Source organism: Elephas maximus, chromosome X (assembly GCF_024166365.1).
Source record: "Elephas maximus indicus isolate mEleMax1 chromosome X, mEleMax1 primary haplotype, whole genome shotgun sequence".
Classification (NCBI taxonomy): Eukaryota; Metazoa; Chordata; class Mammalia; order Proboscidea; family Elephantidae; genus Elephas; species Elephas maximus.
The window spans coordinates 127,879,919-127,903,927 of NC_064846.1; the positions used below are offsets into that span (position 1 = coordinate 127,879,919).

The window sequence follows — 24,009 nt, forward strand, 5'->3', positions numbered from 1 at the left end:
AGCCTCTTTTAATTAGAGTCCCTGGGTAGTGTAACAGTTAACGCTCTGGGCTGCAATGCTAACTGAAGGCTGGAGGCTTGAGTCTACCCAGAGGCACCTCGAAAGAAAGGCCTGGCGGTCTACTTCTAAAAAAGTAGCCCTTGAAAACCCTAGGAATGCACTTCTACTCTGACACACATGGGGTCACCATGAGGTGGAATCGACTTGGGGGAACAACAGCAACAACATAACTTTAATACCAGAAGTAGAAGTTCCCCAGTTATAGTGTTCATGTAGCAAACTAATTTGGAAAACGTCTGACCTGGAGTCAATTCAACAGCATTTTTTAGAGAACTTTCTCAATTGCGAAAGCCCTGATGGCGTAGTGGTTAAGTGCTACGTCTGCTAACCTAAAGGATGACAGTTCAAATCCGCCAGGCGCTCCTTGGAAACTCTATGGGGCAGTTCTACTCTGTCCTATAGGGTCGCTACGAGTTGGAATCGACTCTATGGCAACGGGTTTGGTTTTTTCATTTCTCAATTGCATTACCTAATTATGAAAGTTCCTACGAGCACTGGTTTTGACAGGCCTGTGAAAGAAATGCTGGGGCTGCCTGCCATTAAGCATTCAGTCACATACAGAGACCTAGTGACCTAAAAACTGAGGGTTCTTTTGCTAGACTTATGTTTTAAATGGACAGCACATTTCTGAAACGGAGTTAAAAGAGTATTTATTGAAAATTTCAAAAACTAATGGAGCCAGGGAATTAACATGTGATAAAGAAAAAAAAAGAAGAAAATAATAGAAAGGACCATACTTTACAATCCTAACAAAAGCTCTCACTTACTACCATTGTACCTTAGCACTAAAATTGACATTTCGACAAAAGCCTTACGTTAACCTTTTAAAATCCTTTAATGTTTAAAGACACTGAAACACAGAAATTCCACCCTCTTTCTCCTACCCTAGCATTTCTCTCCTTTTGTGTAAATTTCTCCTTCTTTACTGAATCTTTTCCAGTATCTTCCACTGTTACTTCTACCCTCTTAAACTGAAAACAACTATTAATCTCATTTCCCCTTAAGCTACAACCCTGTTTCTGTTCTTCCCTTTTTTGTCATGGTCTATGGGAATGGCACCCCCTTGGAATTGTGCAGTGGGTAGTACGCTGGAATTGTCTATACTTGCTGCTTCCAATTTCTCTCCTCCCATTTTATCCTTACGCAAACTGCAATTAGGCTTTTGCTCCCACCCATCCATTGAAATAGCTCCAAAGGCCAGCAAATTTCTTCTGTAAAGGGTTAGACAGTAGAAATTTCAGACACTGAGGGCCACAAAGTCTGTAATGCATTCTCCTTTTATTTTTAACGACCCTTTTCAAAATGCAGAAACCACTCTTAGCTCACCTGCAACGTCACCAAATACCTCAGATGGTCAATTCCCACTCCTCGCCTTACCTCATCTATCAGCATTATTTAATACACACTTTCATCACACACTCCTCCTTGACAGACTGTCTTCACTTGGCTTCCAGGACATCATTCACATTCTCCTGGATCTCCTCTCACCTCACGGGTAGATCCTCTTCTAGTATTTTTTGCTAAATTCTTCAATGTCCCAAACTCTTACACGGGAATGCCCCAAAGCTCAAACTTGAGTTCTTTTCTCTATCTTCGCCCCTCTGTGATATCGTCTAGTCTCCTTAGTCCATCCAGTTGGTCTGGCTGCCTTTGACTCCTCTATCTTATACCCCAAATCCATCAGCTAATCTTGTTAGTTCTACCCTCAATATATCCCTGCTGCCACTCTGGGTCAAGCCACCATCTCTGAACCTGGATTACAGAAGTAATCTCCAAACTGGTCATGCTGTCTTAGGCTGGGTTCTCTCGAGAAGCAAAACCAGTAAAGTTTATAAATATATATAGAGAGAGATTTGTATAAAGGAAACCGCTCACGCGATTGTAGAGGCCAGAATGTTCTGTGTCCATGGATCAAGATAGAGATTTCTCCTGATTCATGTAGCTAAAGGGGCTGCGGAACCCAAGACTGGCAGGTCAGAAAGCAGGACTCTTCTTCCCAGGCTGTGGATATCGACGAATTCCAAAATTGGCAGGCAAGACCACGAGGATTCTCCTGAGTCATGTAGCTGCAGGTGCTGGTGAACCCAAGATTGGCAAGTTGGAGAGCAGGGCTTTTGCTCACAGACTGTGACGATTGACGAATCCCAAGATCAGCAGGTGAGCTGCTAGCTCAAGTCTCAAGAACCAGAGGTCAGATGAACAACAGGCAGCTGTAGGATCCAGTGCAGGCAAAACCCAGAACGTCCACTTATATTCGGCTGCAGCCACATGCTCGTAAGAACTTCCCATGAGGCCATAGGAACAGACTAGGAAATGGAAGGTAATGCAACAGGAGTGGAGATCACGGGCATTTGGGCCACTCCCTCATGCAACTTACTTGTGTCTTCAGGTGCTGCTCAGGCCCAATCTCATATATACCACTTCCATTTAATGATGGCATGCTGCTGTGCACGTCCAACTTTATGATCGTGTGGGTCAGACAACACCCAGTTCATGATGGGCAGTTCAGGCCACATGGTGACTAAGTGGCCCATGGTTAAGCGTTCTGTCTCTACTAAGGCCCAGTAACAAGCCAAAAGCTGTTTCTCAAAAGGACAGTAGTTACCTGCAGAAGATGGCAGGGCTTTGCTCCAAAATCCTAAGGGTCTGTGCTGTGATTTACCAATAGGGGCCTGCCAAAGACTCCAAACAGCATCTCTTTCTGCCACTGACACTTGCAGCACCACCACATCAGCTGGATCATATGGCCTAAGTGGTAGAGCAGCTTGCATGGCAGCCTGAAACTACTGCAGAGCCTTCTCTTGTTCTGGGGGGCCCCACTCAAATCTAGCAGCTTTCTGAGTCGCTTCATAAGTAGCATGCCCAAATGAGGAATATGTTGCCACCAAAATTCAAAGAGGCCCACTAGGTGTTGTGCCTCCTTTTTAGTTGTGGGAGCAGCCAGGTGCAATAGTTCATCCTTCACTTTAGAAGGCATATCTCGGCATGTCCCACACCACTGGACCCCTAGAAATTTCACTGAGGTGGAAGGTGCCTGAATTTCTGTGGGATTAATTTCTCATCCTCTAGCATGCAAACGTTTTACGAGTAAGTCCAGAGTCACTGACACTTCTTCCTTACTAGGTCCAATCAGCATGTCATCAATATAATTGGACCAATATGACATCTTGTGGAAGGTAAAGGTGATCAAAGTCCCTGCAAACTACATTATGACACAGGACTGGAGAGCTGATGTAGATCTGAAGTATGCAGCTGAAGGTGTATTGCTGGCCTTGCCAGCTGAAGGCAAACAGCTTCCGACAGTCCCTCAAAACAGGTACAGAGAAAAAGGCATTAGCCAGATCAATAGCTGCATACCAGGTACCAAGAGATGTATTAATTTGCTCAAGCAATGAAACTACATCTGGAACAAAGGCTGCAATTGGAGTCACCACATAGTTAAGTTTTCGATAATCTACTGTCATTGTCCAAGATCCACCCATTTTTTGCACAGGCCCAATAGGCGAGTTGAATGGGGATGTGGTGGGAATCACCACCCCTGCATCCTTCAAGTCCTTGACGGTGGCAGTAATCTCTGCAATCCCTCCAGGAATGTGATATTGCTTTTGGTTTACTATTTTCCTAGGTAGAGGCTGTTCTCATGGCTTCCACTTGACTTTTCCAAGCATAATAGCCCTTACTCTATTTGTCAGGAATCCAACGTGGGGGTTCTGCCAGTTGCTGAGCATACCTATTCCAATTACACATTCTGGAACTGGGGAAATCACTACAGGATCGATGCAGGGACCCACTGGACCTACTGTGAGATGGACAAGAGCCAAGACTCCATTAATAACCTGACCTCCATATGCCCCCACTCTTATGGGCGGGCCACAGTGACATTTTGGGTCTCCTGGAATTAGTGCCAGTACATTGCCAGTATCCAATAATCCACCAAAAGTCTCATTATTTCCTTTTCCCCAATGAACAGTCACTCTCATAAAAGGCTGTAGATCCCTTTGTGGAAGGGTGCCAGAGAGATTAACAGTATAAATTTTATGCAGTGTATTGGAGTCTTTCCTCAAGGGGATTCGGCCTCCCCTTCATTCAAGGGGTTGTGGGTCTTTAAACTCGGCTAACTCTGGGAATTGATTGAGGGACCGTGACTCTATTCTGGTGATTCAAGTTAGACTGCTGTTCGCTTGACCTAGAATTCATTGCTTTGTTCAGATAGTAAATATTTAGTAGATTTCCTATTTATTTCACTACTAGGGACACCACGACTAAGTAGACAATGCCGTAAGTCCATACCAGTAACACTATTTTGATTACTGCTTTGACTCCACTGTCCATTACTGTAACCATGCCTACCTTGTCTTTGTCGATTCAGTGCCTATGCCATGGGTCCAATCAGCCCCACTGTAGTTAGGTGTCTTAATTCCACTACGGCAGTTCCCACTGTCAAATCTTATTTACATAAAATAGCCATCAGAGCAGTCTTCAAGGATGCTGGAGCTCCCTTCACAAATTTGTTCCTCACAGTTGTGGTAAAAGGTATGTCCTCTGGGCATTCCATGTGTGGGTCTGTGGGTCTAACCTGATAAATCCACTCCGGCATGACCATTTCCCTAAGACTTTGGATACTTTCTTGTATAGTATACCAAGGCAGGCCTGGTACTTCAGCTTGATTTAGTGTAGGCCACTGCGTAATCCATGCTTCAGCAACCCAATCAAATAAACTATTAGATCCTTTCCTAACTTCTCGAGCTGAAACACTAAATGAAGAATCTGTCCTTAGTGGAGCCATATCAATAAACTCAGATTGATCCATCTTTATGTTCCTTGCACCATTATCCCACACCCTTAACAGTCGTTCCCACACATATTCCCCAGGTTTCTGTTTGTACATATTAGAAAAGTCAAGCAGTTCTTTTGGAATGTAGGGTACCTCCTCCTGGTTCACCCTTTGTACTTCACCTTTTGGGGCTCACTGGAATTTAAGCCTAGTTATAGGTCTAGAAGCCAGAATCCATAGTGTGGAATTGTTTTGAAAACATTCAGCACTGTCTTGTCAACCATCTACCTCAGGTGATGTCCCAGGCCATGACTCAGGCAAGAAGAGCTCTTCAGAGGCAGCTGGACTAGGGCTGATCTCATTAGATGGGAGTGGAGGGGCTAATGGTTTTTCTGGGCAGGGTGGTGTAGCAGACAAACATGAAGTAATCACTTCAGATGAGAGGGGTTCTGTTGGTAGGAGTGATTCAACAGAATTTAGGGGCTCGGTGTCTCCAGCTTCCTGATTAACTAACTGCCCATACGTCCCCATCACAAGTTTCAGGATCCCATTTCTTCCTAATCAATGCCCTCACTTTAACTTCAGACACCTCTACAGGTTGGCAATTGAGCCGGTGTTGTAATTCAGCCACTCTTACAATAAGACTCTGGGTTTGGTTTTCATTGAGGTCATTATGCAGCACTTGAGCTTTTACTCTGAAGGCCTGAGTGCATCTCTTTCTTTCACCAGTTTGTCCAGCGAAAGTAGAATCAACAAACAAGCTTCCTTATCCTTCTCATTATGACAAAACTCTAGAAAGATATCACACATGTGTTCACCCACAGCCTTGCCTTTCATCAGTACCTGATCTATTGGTGGTGATATTTTGCATATTTGTATTGCCACCTCATGCCATGGATTAGCAGTGCCCTCTTTACTGCTGGAAGCAGAGTCGTTAACATCTGTAAGACTAACCAGACCTGAGAATCAATTTAGAAAATGCATCCTTAGAATTTTGTTGCTCTAGAACCACTCTCGGTATCAAATTTCTTAGGCTGGGTTCTCTAGAGAAGCAAAACCAGTGAAGTGTATAAATATACATAGCCCAAAAATATACACAGAGAGAGATTTACATCAAGGAAACGGCTCACAGGATTGTAGAGGCTAGAACGTCCCAAGTCTGTGGATCAGCATAGATGCTTCTACTGATTCACGTAAAAAAACCCACTCCTGTCTAGTCGATCCTGACTCACAGCGTAGCCGCAGGCAAATCCAAGATCAGCAGGTTGCAGAAAAGGACTCTTCTTCATACACTGTGAAGACTGACAAATTCCAAGATCGGCAGGCAATACTGAAAGGCTTCTCCTGAGTCATGTAGCTGCAGGGGCTGGCAAACCCAACATCGGCAGGTCGGAGAGCAGGACCCTTGCTTACAGACTGTGAGGATCGACGAACCCCGAGATTGACAGGTAAGCTGCTAACTCAAGTCCCAAGAACCTGTAGTCAGTTGAACAGGAGGCAGCTGCAGGATCCGGTGCAGGCAAAGCCAGAACCTCCACTTATATTCGGATGCAGGCCACATGCTCAAGGAAACTCCTTCAGTCGACTGGCTACTCACAGCAGAACCCATCATGGGGGGTGATCACATATCAACACTGAGAATCATGGCCCTAGCAAGTTGACACATAATCTTAACCATCACACATGCCATTTCAACCTTTCCCTCCTTCAGACTATCCAGAGAGTACCAGAGGGGATTTGGCTAAAAACTAAGTCAGATCATGTCACTCCTCCATTCAAAACACACCTACAGTTTCTCATTTAACTCAGAGTAAAATCCACTGTCCTTACAATGACCTACAAAGCTGATCATGATTCAGTCACCCTGATTCCGCTTGGATATGTCTACCCTTGTGATGTAGTGGTTAAGAGCTCAGCTACTAAGCAAAAGGTTGGCAGTTCAAATCCACCAGCTGCTCCTTGGAAACCCTATGGGACAGTTCTACTGTCCTATAGGGTTGCCATGAGTCAGAACCAACTCAACAGCGCCTAACAAGAACAAAAATCTCTTGCTCATCCTGCTCAGTCATGCTTGCCACCTTATTTTCCTTCAAATATGCAAGGCACATTCTTGCCTTAGGGCCCACTGCTCCCGCTTCTCCCTAGACCTAGAACTCTCTTACCACAAATGTCCTCAAAACTTACTCTTGTAACTCCTCAGGTCTTTATTCTAATATCACCTTCCAGTAAAGCCTTCTCTGATCTTCATATTTATGAGTGCAACCCCCTACCACCCATGTCCAATAGTCTCTAGCTCTCTTTTTAATGTCCTTTTTTTCCATAGCACTACTCTTATCATTATATAATATTCTATATGTATTGTTTATATGTTTATTGTCTGTTTACCTATACCAAGTAAGAAATTTTTGTGTGTTTTCTCTGCTGATGTGTCCCCAGAGCCTACAACAGGATGTGTACATAGTAGGTGCTCAGTATTTCTTTAAAAATGAATAAAACTACTATTACCTAGAACAGAGATGATCCCACCAATGGTACTATATCAAAAATAAATTCGTCTTAAAAAAAAAGTTACCTGTTTTATCCATAATTAAAGGCTAACCAGCAATAAGCCAAATATTTCTTAGAGTATTAATAAAAATACAAGTAATTTGGCAGTATGTTTTGAGAATATTTTTTTAACGTTTACTTTCTCACCCTTCAGTTCCACTTCTGAACATCCACCCCATGGAAACAACACACCGAAGGGGGGGAAAAAAAAAGGCCGTTTCTAAAAAAAAAACAAAAACTATGCACATAAATACTCAGAAGTAAAAACTTAGAAGTTAAATACCTAAGGATAATGTAACACTTGAATAAAGTAAGGCATATATTTTTGATAAAAATAATGCTCACTAAATCCATTCCTTTGTTTTAAAACTTTTAGTGGATCCACTTTGCCTTCAAGACAAATTATGCTCTTCCTTACTTCTACTTCCTTCAGCTTCATATTTTACCCTCTCCTCTTCATAAAATCTGTACGCAAGGTACACTTTACTGGTTCTCTCCTCTCCCAAATTCTTTCATTTCTGGAATCTCTAACGTCTTAGTTACGTGCCCTCCTAGGCCCTTGTAGCACTTTTCCACCAAAGTCATACTTCATAGTAATTTATGGTAACTGTTTCTTTACTGGTCTTTTTCTTCCACTCAAGCAGCCCTGGCCGGCAGTGGTTACGCACTTGGCTGCTAACTGAAAGGCTGGTGGTTCAAACCCACCAGCTGCTCTGTGGGACAAAGATGTGGCAGTCTCCTTCTGTAAAGATTTACAGGCTACTCTTGTCCTCTAGGGTTATTATGAGTTGGAATTCGACTCGTTGGCAACGGGTTTAGTATATTTTCTTTTTGCTTCTTCCACTAGAGTGAATAACTAACACCTAGCATAATACCCGCAGCCATGGTGGCGCAGTGGTTAAGCAATCAGCTGCTAACCAAACAGTCGGCACTTTGAATTCACCAGCCGCTCCTTGGAAACCCTACGGGGCAGTTCTACTCTGTCCTATAGGGTCATTATGAGTCAGAATTGACTTGACAACAACTGGTTTTTTAGTATAGTACCTGACCTTAAGTAGGCACTATGTGCAGAAATGAACTAAGTAACATTACATAAACGTGCTTATGATGCCACCGTAAATTAACAGTAGGTTTTGGGGAATTTTACAATTTATCTTCTTCTTCCTTTGTAGATTTGCCAGATATTCTTTCTCTGTGTATAATTTTACAGTGGAAAAGAAACTACACCCATATACGTATAAACGGAATCACAATGTAAAAACATCATTGCAGTATGTATAAAATCCTTATAAAAAACAATTCCTCAAAGTTTTATTTCTTCTCTCAAAACACACAAAACCAAATAAGACAAACTATAATGGGAAAAGCCAACATGGCATCTAGTCTTGCTATTACCTGAGTGGAGTTGGATAGTTGGTTTTTCCACGGCTCCTCTGCGCTGCTGGTCAGGTTTGTGCGGTTATGAGGTAGAGTGAGTGCGTTTCGCTGCAGGTAAGGCACGTTTCCATTACTTCCACTTCCTGTTATGTGATTATTGCCTATCAAAATAGTGTCTGTACTCCCCAGCGTTCTTGATGTGCTACAGGGAACATGGCCTGTAGAAAAGGGTCCATTGGCCAAAGGCTGCCCAGGGCAGGCAGGGCGGACTCCAGGTTGAGAGACGCTAGGCACTCTGGTCAGAGCAAGCTGTGGCTGCTGGCCAGAGACAGAGTTTGTAGGCAGTGATGAGTCAGCTGTTGGCCCATTTGGAATTCCAGTAGATCGTACCTGTGCAACTCCTGTTTGTCTCATCTATTGAAAACAAATGAAAAGTAAATGCTGCATGTGTGATCCACAGGGAAGAAGAATCAGAGGAAGATGTATAGTCAGGGAATCTCTGATTTTGGCCTAACATTTAATTTTTCTAGGTTGAAAAATACACACATGAAAAACAAGAAACTGTGTCTGTTCATTTTTAGATAAGCTTCCAAGGAAAAGCAAAAATCTGTTTCAGCTTAAGGAAACATCCCTTTAATAATGACAAAGAAAGCAGCTGAAAATAATGGAAAAGAAATCAGGAAGTTATAGGTCTTTTTCCCATCACAAAACAGGGGATTTCAAAATTTCATTCTGTTATACTTATGTCAGATCCTCCAAACTAAAACAATCACCAAAAAAACCTCGCCTTGGTTTAGAATAGCCTGTTAAGTGTTAAAAATAACTAAACCCTTGGAACACATGAGAAATAGCATGTAAATAAATAATAAAATACCAAGTGTTGTATTCAAAATTAAATTTATAGATTTTTTCTAAAAATCTCTATCCATTACTAGTATTTTAAGAAGCACGGATTACTAAATTCCACCAAATACAGGTAGAAAGCAGAAGTGGGCATGAACATATTCTATAATGATGTGACAGTCAATATAAAAATATTCAAACTGCTAACAAATTTTAGGGAAAAAAAATGCTATACACACTTGGTGTTGCTGCATTAAGACAAACTGACTTTCCAGCTGTTCCAGCATCAGTTTCTGAGCTGGATTTAAATTATTTCTATTTGCACGGAGCTGTTCCAAGTGCTAGAAGAAGAAAAAAGAAGAATATAGTCAAATATATATCTAAGAAACAAGCTATCTACCCTAAGCAACCTTTCCCTGAAATGACTAGATAAACTCAGAGCCTTTGGTCAAAAATACTAATTCTTGACCAAAAATCAGCCCCAAGATGAAATCCTTTAAGAATTCTGAAAAAAGAAAGAGCTAAACATTCATCTGAAGAAGTTTACTGTAATGTGATCTTTGAGATAAATGGGAATGAAATTTTCCTCATTAAAAATTTTCACATAGAAAGCCACAGAGCTTAAAAATGCACTAAGACAAGTAAGCTCAAAGTAGCACTGTTTAGACTAGGAAAAGTTTGAAACAATCTGAATGTCCAAACTTAAGGATCTGGTTAAATAAAGGCATGGCATCTATATAAAGAAATATGGTAAGAGCTATAAAAGAAAAAGGAAGCTCTTCATAAACTGACATGGAAAGGTCTATAAGATAAATTGTTAACAACACAAATAACATCCTACCATTTGTGTAAAAAAGAGGAAAATAATTGAAAGAAATAGGGTGCAGATTTGCTTATACATGTACAACACATCTGTGGAAAGATACATAAGAAACTAATACCACTGACTGTCTGTTAGGAAGAATACGGAGTGGGTAGGGTCAGGAGTTGAAAGGAGACTTTACACTAAAAAAACACTACATACCTAAAATTCACACTTTTTGTATTTTGAACCATGTGAATGTATTCTCTCTTTTAGAAAGTGAAAACAAAAATGAATTATCTCTTGCTCTGATAAATGTGGGCTCATTTTACTTATGTGCATATTAATTGAGTTTACTGCCATTCAACTTCAAGAATACTTAAAGAAGTTTAAAGTTTACTACCTCTACTTCTTTTTAATAGGAAAAAAAAAAAAACAAAAAAAAACAGCCTGTCAAAAGCTTATCTTACATACCTGTAATTTCTGTGGTGTCAAACACCATGAATGAGCTTGTTGCTGTAGTGGAGGATGTGACACAGCATGGCCACTACTCCAATTATCAGAAGTATTCTGAGGAAAATTGATTAAAAAAATTAAAGAATATTTGGCTAAGTTCATAGAGATAATAATGACTAATGGAGGCCAAATGACTATGAATTGGAATATTTATATATAAAAAGGATGTTATAACATTGTTTTAAAAATAATTTAACATGCATAATAAACTTGGAAAATTATAAATTAAAAAAATTACTGATTTTTTTAATAAGCCACCCAAAAAGGCCCACCCCTAAGCTACCTCCCAAATAGCTAACCTAAATACCACACTGTCCACTAGATTCAACATTCCATTTATTTCAATGTCAGGAGAAAGTGATAATGAAAAGTGTCTTGAGTTCTTAACGGCAGGGAGATGAATAAAATGAGTTGATGAATGCAAATTTACCTCTACCTTCTATACTTAATATGATGCTAAGAGTCTGGGATGGAAAAATTCAAACCTTTTACTTTTTGATGTCCACAGATTTAAAATAAAGGACAGGAGATGTTCAAACTGCACAATTTCAGGGCAGTTGGAGCTTGGTTTTTGATTGGGATGTTCTATTTCTCTAAAATATATACCTTTGTTGGACTAGATGTTCTTTTCCTCTTGGCAGGACTGGACAGGTCATCTACTTGGCTAGAAGGAATCATGTGTAGTGGCAAGGATTGCTGTGAAATTGGTGTTTGACTGAGGCCTAATACAGGTTCAGTATTTGGATGATGAGGTTTACATGCCTAAGAATCACAGAAGGAAGACAAAAATAGGGTTCTATATATTCTTAATTCATTCCTTCAAATTATAAAACTTTACAAAGCTGCATACTTTTCAAAGCTATGTGGACATCACTGATTGCAATTATTGAAAATCAAAATCAAATGAATCATCAATGGAGGAATGTGTACCTTCCTTTGAAAATCTTGCTTTTAAAATTAAATAAACCACTCCAGCATTTTATTTTAAAGAAATCTTTTAAAATTATGTAAATCCACAAAGGTTCTAAGTTGGTACCCCAAAATTTCTTCCCATATCAGAGGGAGTTTTATTTTGATCTAGAATCCCTTAGCAATCACATCGAAAGGCTTTTCATTAATAAAAGCCTCCTGTGCTTATTAAATAAGCTTGACCACTACAGATTGAAAAGAACCCTTAAAGCTGGGCACCTGCAGAACATAACCCAACTTCTCACCTGCTGTGCTGTGTTCATGGCACCCTGCCTGGAGGTAAGCTCTGCGGGGATTGGTAGGCTCCATGCCTCCTCAATACTAGGAAGTAATTTAGTTTTATTCTGTAGACTACCTTGTGGAAGGTTACACAACTGAGCCTAGGAAAAATTATGTAAAAAGCAAATTTAACACAAGCCTATTTGAGTAAGAGCAAGTCCACTAAATCTTCCTAAATGCTATTACTAATTGCTTTTAAAAGAAAATAGTCTAAATATGGGATTTTAGAAATACTAAGTATTAAAAGGGTAACCGGAATATAAACCTTTGTGAGAATCATAACAAAGCTGAGCTCTGTTTTCAGAGTTCTCATAGCTGTCTTCTCATGAAACTTCAAGCAAGAGTGAAAGACAGTGTTTGTGTTCTTTTCTCTAAAATGCTATGACAACTTAAAAATGTAGACAGTACATAGAAAAATATGTAAATTAATATGTATCAACAGAGTAAATGTGCAAAAGAGCATCTTATAAAATACTGCATATCTTACTTAAAATGAAAAGTAAAAGAATATTACAAGCTATGGTATGTTTACAAAATATGGAAACAAATTATAGACATCAAAAAAAACACAACTAGACAAACTTTCCAGCCACCCTCCTCCTGCCTGAATGTCATGGGGAAACGTGTCTTTAAAACACTTCTGTTTTAAAACTTTACCTGTAAATACTTAATCCGTGCTGCAAGAGCAGAGGTATTACTACAATTTTTGCTTCTAGTTGCATTTAAGTAGCATTTAATGGCATCCTGAGGCTGGTTGCAGGATTCATAGAGAGTGCCAAGGTCCATCCAGGCTGCAGCATGGCCATGGTCTAATTGTACAGCACAAATATAGGCCTGTAAAGCATCCATAGGCTGATTTTGCTGCTGATAGAGCACACTGGAAAGAGAAATTCAGAAAAAATAAGTCAGCTAAGAAGAACTGCTTAATTTTATAGCATGTTATAAACAAGGTACATTGTATGTGATGCAATCATCACTGGATATCAGTTATAATACCATTATTACTATATAAAGTCTTACCCTATCGAACACCATGTATCTGCACTTGCTTCTGATTTATCAATAGACTGCCTGTAGGATATAAAGGCATCCTGAACTTTCCCAATACTTGAATAGCACCTGAGAAGGGCAGGGGGATAAAAAAAATTCCATTAGCACTGAAATTAACTTTATTTGCTGAAAGAAAAGGTTACATATCATAGCGCACACACACACACAAAATTAATAAGCTAATACATCTGTGTGTGTGCACATGCACATAGTAATTACAATCTACATTATAATTTTGTTGTTAGTTGCCTTCCAGTTGGCTCTGACTCATGGCGACCCTATGTATAACAGAATGAAATGCTGCCCAGTCCTGAGCCATCTCCGTGATCTTTAATATGCCTGAGCCCATTGTTGAGGCTACTGTGTCAATCCACGTCAATCAGTTTTCCGAGTTTTTGCTGACCCTTTACTTTACCAACCATGATGTCTTTCTCTAGCAATTCATCTTTCATTATAACTATTACATTATAATTTGCCCTTCATTAAACTATTATTACAGTCTGTCTTATAGGTGCTAAAGCACGCTGCACTAATGAACCCTATTAAAATAGAGTCTGTATCACTTCAATATTATATTGCGTTGAACATACACACCATTCTAGCATTTAATGGCCACATCTTTCTCCCAAGGAGCTGCTGCTGGCTTCAAACTGCCAACCTTCAGTTAGCGCTGGATCACTTTAAAAGACTTGCTAAAACAGGTGTCAATTCTCCTTTCCGAAATAACAGCACTGAAATAATAATTCTTTAATCCATAAAATACACAAGCCTAAGACCTAGTCAAATATCAAATTAACTACCAAAAATAATATAAAATAGGATAAATGCAATATTTCATGACAAGTAAAGGTAGCAAGGTAGGATTAAAGTTTTAAGGATTTGCCATTTTCTTAATTCAGTTGTACCTGACAGATACAAGAAATAGCAGCTGAAATGATAAATTCAGAAATTAACTTCTTAGTGCTTGGCACTAAGGGAAAAAGCAAAAACAAACACAGTCCATGTCTTCAAGAAGCTTACAATTTAGTTGAGGATTGACGACATTATTATAAATGCTATAATAAAGTATCAAATGGTTAGCACAAACAATAAGTGGTTTAAGTTTAGGGTAGAAAGAGACTGTTGAATACGGTAGGATTTAGGAAAGGTAAAAAAGGGAAGAGTAAAAGGAAAGGAACTGATTATACAGAGATGTATATGATTTAGATTAGTGATTCCCACTTGCCAGGCAGTATATGGCGATTTTCCCAAACAAAATAAGAAAACAACAACACATAATGGTGGTGGAATGATTTGGAAAAGGATAGCAAGAATGGTTGCACACCTTGAAGAACGTAATCAATGTCACTGAATTGTACATGTAGAAACTGTTGAGATGGTACATGTTTTGTTATGTATATTTTTACAATAAAATAAAATTAAAAAAACACATACATTAAGTTTTTCAATTAAATTAATATTTGTATTGCAATTCACTTATTTTGGAATACTGTTGACTGGATAGCAAGCAGCAAAAATTTTTTTAATGTCTTCATTTGTCCAAACACCATATTTTGATCTTCATAATTATTCTTTGAAATTTTACTGGTTTGTGTAATCCAAAAATCTGGGACCACTGATTAAGGCAGAGAAGATGAGAGAACGTATTTCAAACAGCTTTCAACAGTACGAGCAGAAACTAGTGTATACACAACAATATGGAATAAAAGACAGAATTTTAAATTCAGCCCAAGACTAACCTGAAGTTTGTTGTTTTAACAAAGAGGAGTGGAATGATGAAAGCACTTTATAGGAACACCAGTCTGCTACCAATGTGTAGAGGAGACTAAAAGGAAGATAAGTTACGTACAGGTAATAAAAGAGGCCTGCTCCACTCACTGGTCTGGAACAGGCTAGAATTGGGGTGAAAGTAATAGAAATGACAAAGAAAAAAAAAGAGGGGAGAAAGAATAAACCAGAAGAACGATAATGACTTGGTGATTAATTGATTTAGATATTAAGAGGCTCCTTTAATTTTTAAACTTGATTAAATAGAAAAAAATGGTGATGTCACGGACAAAAATAAAAGAAGGAGCTAGTTTGTGGAAGAACATGACGAATGTGGCTTGAAATATAATGATTTTGATGAGGTGGGGACATTAGGTAGTTCCTGGGTGGTGCAAATGGTTAAGATACTCAGCTGCTAACCGAAAAGTTGGAGGTCCAAGTCCACCCAGACATGTCTTGAATGAAATCCTGGTGATGTACTTCCAAAACATCAGCTATTGAAAACTCTATGGAGCACAGTTCTACTCTGACACACATAGGGTCACCATGAGTCAGAGTTGACTCCAAGGCAACTGAAAAAAATGTTAGGTAAAGAGGATGAGGGGTGGTCCTGGAGTTTACGAAACCTTGAAGTTCAGAATTCTAGACCTAGAACTTATCCATAAGGTCATGGGATATAGGAGATCTACAAGGGAGATGTAGAAATAAGTCCATGGAATCACTACTCTTGTGGATTGAGTAATATAAAAAATATCAGTAATTGAGATAGAAAAGGCAGTTTTAGAGGGCGCATGCAACCTGTTTTATGAAGGGAGGATTCAGGAGAAGAGGTCAGCAACAATGCCAAAGAGTGACATCCACCAGAGTGATAGAAAGTGCTAACAGATGGTAAAAAAACATGCTTTGTTGTTGTTAAACCAAAGTCAGATCTCAAATTTATAAAGAAATTCACCTAACTACTGGGAGAAATAAGCAGCACTTCCCAAAACCAATGTTTGCACATTCCATTCCTATGAAGTAAAAGTAGGAAGCCAATGTACCCAAATACAGATGTCCCAGTCCAACCACTAACTACTTTTTCTCCAATTAAACTTACATAGCTTCCTCTGAGACAGCCTTGTGTAATCACAGAAGGACTAGGTGAGCCGGTGATCTAGTCCCTGCTCTGATACTGATTATGTACCTATTTGACTTTAGACACAATACTTTACTCCTCTGGACCCGTTTTCCACATCTTTAAGACGAAAGCACTTACAGGGTGAATGACATGACCTCTCTGATCTCTCTCAGCTCTAACATTCTATGATTCTGGGATAACACAATCGATGACTGGTGGCGGTAGAACAATAGTACCACATTACAATTTCACTTTAATATACACATGCCAAATGATTAGCAACTTCAACACAGACCTGAGTGCAGAGATAGGTAATAAAAAGCCTTAGAAATCTTAGGATCATCAAATCCCAGTTTCTTACTGACATTTAAGATCTTCACTCAGAGCTTTAATAACTTCTAAAACATAATTTATAAAATTGATTTTTCTCACAATAAAACATATTAGAAGCAGCACATTAGAAGGCAGTGAAAGAGAGTAAGAAAAGTAAAAATCAAAGGAAAAAGTCTAAAACAGAGACATAATTATTATAGATGAAAATAATGAATGTCTAAAATGATAATCCTGAACCAAAGAACAAGTTAAACTGTGATTAGTGTTCTTTATTTGAGAAGTCAGGAAAGAATGTTGTATATTTGGAAACATTTATCCGAAAAGGTTAAAATAAAATGCATCTCAATGGTTTAAAAAGTAAAATCAGTTAACTAGAAAAAAATCGATGTAAAGTACTGCTGCTCTCACTCAAGCAGAAAATTACAGCATTACTCAAAACAGTAATTTTATATGTTTCATTATATGTCAATTTTAAATACCTAGAATAAAAAAAAAAAGTTACACTAAAGACATTCGCACTACTGTATCATATTAAACTATCAATCTTTATCTGGGGTCAAAAGGAAAATACTTTCTGGTATAAATTGCTTTTCATCTATACTAAAATAAAATTTCATGTATAAGCTTAAAAACTAGAGGCAATGAATAGGCACTCCTCCTTCTCAGTACTTAGGCCTTCTTTATAGTCACTGCATAAAGACTCACACTGTGCAACACTAACAGTGATAGTGCTAAGTCCCAATGCAAACATTTTTGGTTTGTTCATTTATTCCATTATTGAATAGCTACTTTTCTAGGCAAGAAGATACAACAATGATGAGATCTAGTTCCTGCTCCTGAAAATCTTTAGTGAAAGAGAAAGACAAAGTTTGGACTCTCAAGTTCTATTAATGAACAACCCAACTAGACTATTTTACAAGCCTGGGAAGGGATTAGAAACCCTGCTGGTGTAGTGGTTAAGTGCTACGGCTGCTAACCAAACGGCCGGCAGTTCAAATCCACCAGGCGCTCCTTGGAAACTCTATGGGCAGTTCTACTCTGTCCTATAGGGTCGCTATGAGTCAGACCTGACTCGACGGCAATGGGTTTGGTTTTGGGGTTTTATTAATCAAATATGTCCATTCTAAGGTCATCTAAGGTATATATCATTAATCAAAATTATCAATAGGATAATTGCTACCATTAGCTACTGGTAGTCATCAGACAGAATGAGAAATTAATTCTCTGCTCTGTTAAACAGACACATAGAGAAAATACTAGAAACAAGAAGGAAAGGAATTTAAATAATTAATCAACAAAAGCAAAACATAAGTGTCTGATGAGAATCACCTTCCAAGGAAATACCAGGACTGGCCAGAATTAGGATCTGCTTCCAATGACTTTTGGAGATACTGAATAGCATAGCTTTCCTTGGTGGCTTTATCTCCTAGGAGATCCACAGTATGATGCATCCAACCTATAACAAAAGATTAAAAATATTTACCTATTTAACTATTTTTTATATTTAAGAATACCAATAAAACAAAATTAAAATACTCTTTCAGTCAACTTATTCATTTAGTTTAGAGTACACACTCACAAAACTTAAAACTGCTGATTCGGGCCACAAGAAAGTCTGTTTCTCACAACAAGGTACAGTCAAAGCTATCAAAAGCTCTTATTCAAGAGAAACTAAAATGATTTTAAGTACTGACTTGACACACTTAGTAGATTAAAAATCATATATTCTTTTTTCTTTTCTAATTTTGGTATATGAAATAACTCTAAGTTATGAAACAACGAATCTAAATATGTTAAATCTTACTTACTATTCCATGTAAAAATTAATGTGCATTGTAAGAATTTCCAAGACAGCCTATCAATCCAATGTTTATTTTCAAAGAATAAATATGAGGCTGTATAATCAATGATAATTCAGATTAAAAGAAACATACACACACACATGCACACATTCCTCATGTACTGGCATTGGCCATATATTCACACCCTGTATAATACGAAAACTATAAAGCATATGACAATAAAAACAAAACAAAAAAAAGACTCAAGGTAATAAGAAAAATAGATTCAAATGGTACAAACAAGAATGGTACAGAGTGGCACCACAAATGTTCACTTAATAAATAAATTTAGAGCTAGGCAGTTATATAATCAATCAAAAGATTAGATCACAACTACTATATTCCAAACCTTAAAGCCATACTGAAATAATTTGGGATAATTTGCCAGTGAATCGTATTTCAGCTGTGGATCAATTCAAGTGTATACAATTAGCTCTGTTCCTCGTGTGTAGTCCACAGTATATACAACAAATAAAAACTCTTAGTTTCTGACATTTAGCATAGTTTGCTGTGCTCCAAAACTAGCTGTAGTGTTACGATGTTTTATGGGAGTATATGTCAACCACATGTTTATTCATCTTTCCTGTTCCTCCCTTATCTCTCCTAGTAAGAACAGGACCTAGAGTAACTGGTTCTAAAAGCAGCTGCTTTAAGCAGCACTGACAAGCAAGTAGGAAGACTTAAAGTGCAGGCATAAATTAGACACAATTAGGGGAAGTATTTTTTTCTTTTGAAAACCATTAAAAGTTTACTTGTATACACTAAAACATGGTAAGCCACTGCCAAATAGGACAGGTGATTGAGACACAGCTAAAACCAAAATTATTTCCAACCATTCCTTAAACTTAAAAGATGTATGCATTTTTGCTATTTATACATTCTTCAGTGAAGCCAAAATACATAAAAACGTAACAATCAGAAATAGTGTGGAGAAGAAAAAGGCTGACATCCAAATATGAGCTGAATGGCTAAGCTATCTATTTCAAAGGCACCACTTTGTTCTTTTTACTTAAGAATTAACACAATCTCCCTTTTTTCAGCTGTACTAATAAACTTGTGGAAACCCTGGTGGCGTAGTGGTACAGCTGCTAACCAAAGGGTCAGCAGTTCGAATCCTCCAGGCGCTCCTTGGAAACTCTACGGGGGCAGTTCTACTCTGTCCTATAGGGTCGCTATGAGTCAGGGTCGACTCAATGGCACTGGGTAATAAACTTGTTTCAATTTAAAGATACAAATTCACATTCCTATATATATATAGGCTCATTTAAAACAAATACTCACATAATTTTTTAAAGTATGGATAACTCAAGTAAAATTCTAACAAAAGAGTAAACTAAAAACAAAGGCTTTATAAGACAATGTGTGCTTATTTTTATTAATAATCATGCCATTATTATCATGAAGGTAAATGATAAAATTTAAGTTTAAATTATATTAAATTAGACAAAAATAATTACATTATGAAAACATTCCTATTACTACAATGTTAAATAAAATTAAAAATAAATTATTTGCCCACACAAAAACAAAGCTAAAAAAAAAAAACCCCAAATACAAACAAAAAATATGACTCATTAACTAAGCAACAAAATGTTGGGGAACTCCTTCACTGTCTTCTTGGTGATAGTGACAAAATTATCTCCAAATGGCTAGATTTTCCTTATCTATAACATGAGAATACAATTGCATGTTTACAGAAACTATGATGTTAGATGTTCTATAATTTTAGGTAAAACGTTGCTAATAGTTATTATCGGTAAAGTGATGAAAGCAAGCTCAGTAATCAGTAAGTGACTTTAGGGAAATCAATTAAATTCACAGAACCCAGACCCCAGTGCCATCGAGTCGATTCCAACTCCATAGAGTACTCAGCATATACATGGCACAAAGGAAGTATTCAATCCCTCTTACCCATGGATCAAGTACTAGGGAATATTTTTGAGAATTTAAAAGGACTAGTTCCAATAAGGTTTCCCTGAATGAAGCAAATGGTTAACGTGCTCAACAGCTAATCAAAAGGTTGAAGGTTCAAGAGAAGCCTCAGAAGATAGGCTTGGCAATCTACTTCCCCAAAACCAGCCTAAAAACCCTATGGAACACAGGTCTAGTCTGACACGTATGTGGTTGCCATAAGGTGGAATCAATTCGACGGCAACTGGTTAGTTAGTTGCACTAAGGAATTGTATTGAGATGGCCTGTGAGATGGATCATGCTTGGTTGGCAAAGGGTGGAAATATGCCGGGTTCAGATTAATTCTATCAACTCTAGGCAATGGAAGGAAAAGGAGTAGAATATATGAGCAACATATTTGCCACTTCTGAAACACACAAAGAGAAGCACTTATAATGCACTAAATGCATTTATTACATACCTAACTGTTGTAAGACAGTTGCTTTTACTTGTGCAGAAAGATTTTCTGTTTGCAAAAGTTTTTCATATGCTTCCTTTGCAGAATGATACTTCCTCTGAAGAGCAAAAGGAAGAAAGAGATTTAGAGAAAAATACAATGAATATAATCTTAACTATAAACACACTTAATTCTAACATTGCATTGATGATACTAATTTGAATTAATTTTTCAAATAGTGAAGACAACTAGAAACTAAAAGGAAATAATTTCAAAGAACTAGCTCACATACTAAATTTACACAATACTGATGTTTTAGCATATTAAAAAAAAAAAAAAACCTGAAAGCAAAAAGTGCTAATTCCATTACTGAATGCTTCTTTAACACTAAACAACTTTAGGTAATAGCCCAAGTACCTACCACCAGTAAAAACTAACATTCAATATAAAAAGGTATCATTAAAATAAAACCTTTTAAGAATTTTCCAAATCCCAGTAATTAAACAGAAAGCCACCTCAACCTATTTAGTAACATAGATAATCCCAACTTTATTTAATAACATTAATGAAGCTAGAGAATTATTCTACCTCCAATTGTATAATCTGCCTAGAAACACTTCCCAAATTCCCAAGCTACTTAATAAACATTTAGAGCACATGCCAAAAATGCCAAACAAAATTTAAGAAAGTAAAGAAGCAGTTAAAATATAAATTTAAAAGATACAGGTTCCAGTATATAAAATATCCTGTGGAAATATTTATAATACATATGATTTTAAAGACATCAAACCTCCCCTTGTTACAGTCTAACAATGTTCATAATATTTAAGGTTCTACAGGCAAATCTCTAAGTGAAACCATTTAGCCACAGTTCTCCCCCGAAAGTACTAATATGATGGAAACTCGCTATTGCTACAGTCATAAAGCTTAACAATGCCTCCAAAACAAAAAAGGAAAAAAGCCAACAAAGGAAAACCTCATAAATATTAACTTTAAAACACACTTGGCAGAACAAATGGATTGAAGTAGATTCTATTGATATTATTACTAGTACATGGCTGCCTAAGCAAACTTAAATCTTTTTCAGAGTACGTAGAAAGACAAAATTAGCTATGTGAACCTCAAGCAAATCACTTAAACTATAATTCAACATCAATAAAACAGAGGTAATGCCCAATCTTTCTACCTACAAAGTCGTTCTAAGGGTCAAATGAGATAAGAGCTGTGGAAAAAATAAGGTGCCATATGAATATAGTATATCATCCTAGGGAAGATTTTAGAGAAATGTCCATTGAGATTATCAGTAATTATTAAATAAACTTTTTGATTTACCAGCTAAATTAGTTTGCCAAAGCATTAATCTGGTCTGAAAAAGTTAATGTAGTTACTTAAGCTATTGAAGGATAAGGACCAAGTTTTTAAATTCAATTCCTTCAACTGGTAAGTATTTCCCGAACAAGAACTGTTGGAACCATAGTGTAGTGAAGAATACAGACAGACAAACATGTAAAACATACTGTGCTGTGTACAATGATATTTCCCAGAGGAAGAAAGAGCACATATTAAGTTTAAGGTACTAGCTGGCTGGGCAAAATATGCAGAGGCAAAATATGCAGAGACAAAGCAGACACTAATTTGGGAAGACCTTCTAAACCATGTTATAGACTGTATCCCAAGACAATGGAGAACCAACGAATGATTTCAAGTGACATGATCGGGTTTGTATTTTAGGAAGACTACCTTGTGGAATGACCACAGCAAATGTTAAAACATACCTCCAAATGCTAGTAATAAAAACAGTGACATGCTTTAGAAACTGGCTGCATCATATTGAGAAACATGAAGTTGCATACATACCTCATACCATATACAAAAAAAGTGACAATACTACTAAAGATCTAAATATGAAAATTATAAAGCTAAAAGAAGAAAATATAAGAGAATATTTCCTTGAAATGGGAAAGAATTTATTCAACATGGCCAAAACAGCACAAATCACAATAAAGAGTAAAGATATGACTGAATAAACATAGGCAGAAAAATAGGCAATGGATATAAAAACCAACACATAAAAAGTGAAAAGATGTGAAGTATACATCTCTAGAAATCAGAAAAATGCCAGTTTAAATGAGATACCACCTTGTATTCATCAGACTGGCAAACATAAGAAAGTTGGATATTTCGAGTACTGTGGGGATGGGAAAAAGGTAAACATTTTATGTCCTGCTGGAAGAGGATTTACTTTACAAAATTAGGTATGCAAATATGTTACAATCCTTAGCAATCTCAATCTTGGGAGATATATGCCAGAGAAAATCTCCCCACAGGCACTGTTTGTAATATCAGGGAGTTGGAGGCAACCTAGACATATGTCACTAGGGTGAATGGATACATAAAACATCATGGACGCTTACAGTAGAACATTAAGTGGCAATGAGAAATAATGTTTTTTATATAAAAAGCAATGTGACTATCTTAAAAAGTGCTAAACAGAAGTTTAAATTCTGGATAAAATATATAAATCAATTATGTGAAGGCACAGAAGACCAAAATCAGGCTAAAGCCAGAGGAAAAGTTAATACTAAGAAGAAGAGAACAGCACTGGATGAGTACAGGCCCCTCCCCCCTTTTTTAAAATTTCCCCTTAAGGTGGGCCCCAGTTGGTGCTGGTCTGGCTAGAAATTTGCAATCTTAATGCCTTAAAGAATCAGAGGACAGACTTTGAAGTTATCACAAGAGATGAAAGTAAAGGGAGAACTCCCAGGAAGGAGAGATAAAGAGAGAACCTCAAATTCTACATATAAACTCTGCCCAAGTATCTGGTTTACTGCTGAACTACACATGACGAACAGATGCCAAGCGGCCTAAAAGAACTGAAGAGAGATTTTATCAGCTGCTGCCCACTGCAGAGATGTCAAATTCTGGAGTGTGAGTTGAGCCAAGTTAACTGTCTAATAAAATAAAAATTGATCAACCCTGAGAAAAGCACAACAAAATAAAAAGTCTCTACAATGTAACATTCGTGATACCTAGGATAAAATTATCAGACTTACAAAGAACCAGGAAAATTTGACTCCTGTTCAAAATAAAAGGTAATTAATGAAAACGAACGCTGAAAAGACTCTGATGTTGAAATTTGCAGACAATTTCAAAGCAGCTATTTTAACAATGTTCAAAGGACATAAAGGAAATCAGAATCATAATGAATGAAAAGGCAGGAAATCATAGAACAGAAACAAAAACCTTTTGAAAGAAACAAAACTAAGTTCTAGAACTGGAAAAAAAAATACTATGTCTGAAATTAAAGAAAATTTACTGGATGTACTGAACAGCAGATTGGAAATAAAAGAAAAAGCATCATTGAATTTGAAAGTAGGTCAATAGAAA

The 24,009-nt window shown here is 37.5% G+C and overlaps 1 protein-coding gene across 12 annotated transcripts in view; it reads right to left on the reverse strand.

The window, feature by feature from the left end:
• Positions 1-24,009, reverse strand: part of KDM6A (lysine demethylase 6A) — a 280,479-nt gene that overhangs the window by 59,563 nt on the left and 196,907 nt on the right. For 2 of the 12 annotated variants that reach the window (XM_049871247.1, XM_049871249.1), the window contains exons 9-17: positions 20,647-20,740; positions 17,764-17,890; positions 13,188-13,286; positions 12,825-13,044; positions 12,134-12,268; positions 11,526-11,681; positions 10,878-10,973; positions 9,841-9,942; positions 8,777-9,172 (exon numbers count right to left, since the gene is read on the reverse strand). In XM_049871247.1, coding sequence (XP_049727204.1) covers positions 8,777-9,172; positions 9,841-9,942; positions 10,878-10,973; positions 11,526-11,681; positions 12,134-12,268; positions 12,825-13,044; positions 13,188-13,286; positions 17,764-17,890; positions 20,647-20,740 — 1,425 coding nt within the window. The remainder of the gene's footprint in view (positions 1-8,776; positions 9,173-9,840; positions 9,943-10,877; positions 10,974-11,525; positions 11,682-12,133; positions 12,269-12,824; positions 13,045-13,187; positions 13,287-17,763; positions 17,891-20,646; positions 20,741-24,009) is intronic. The other 10 variants (XM_049871250.1, XM_049871254.1, XM_049871251.1 and 7 more) reach the window with 6 other exon arrangements.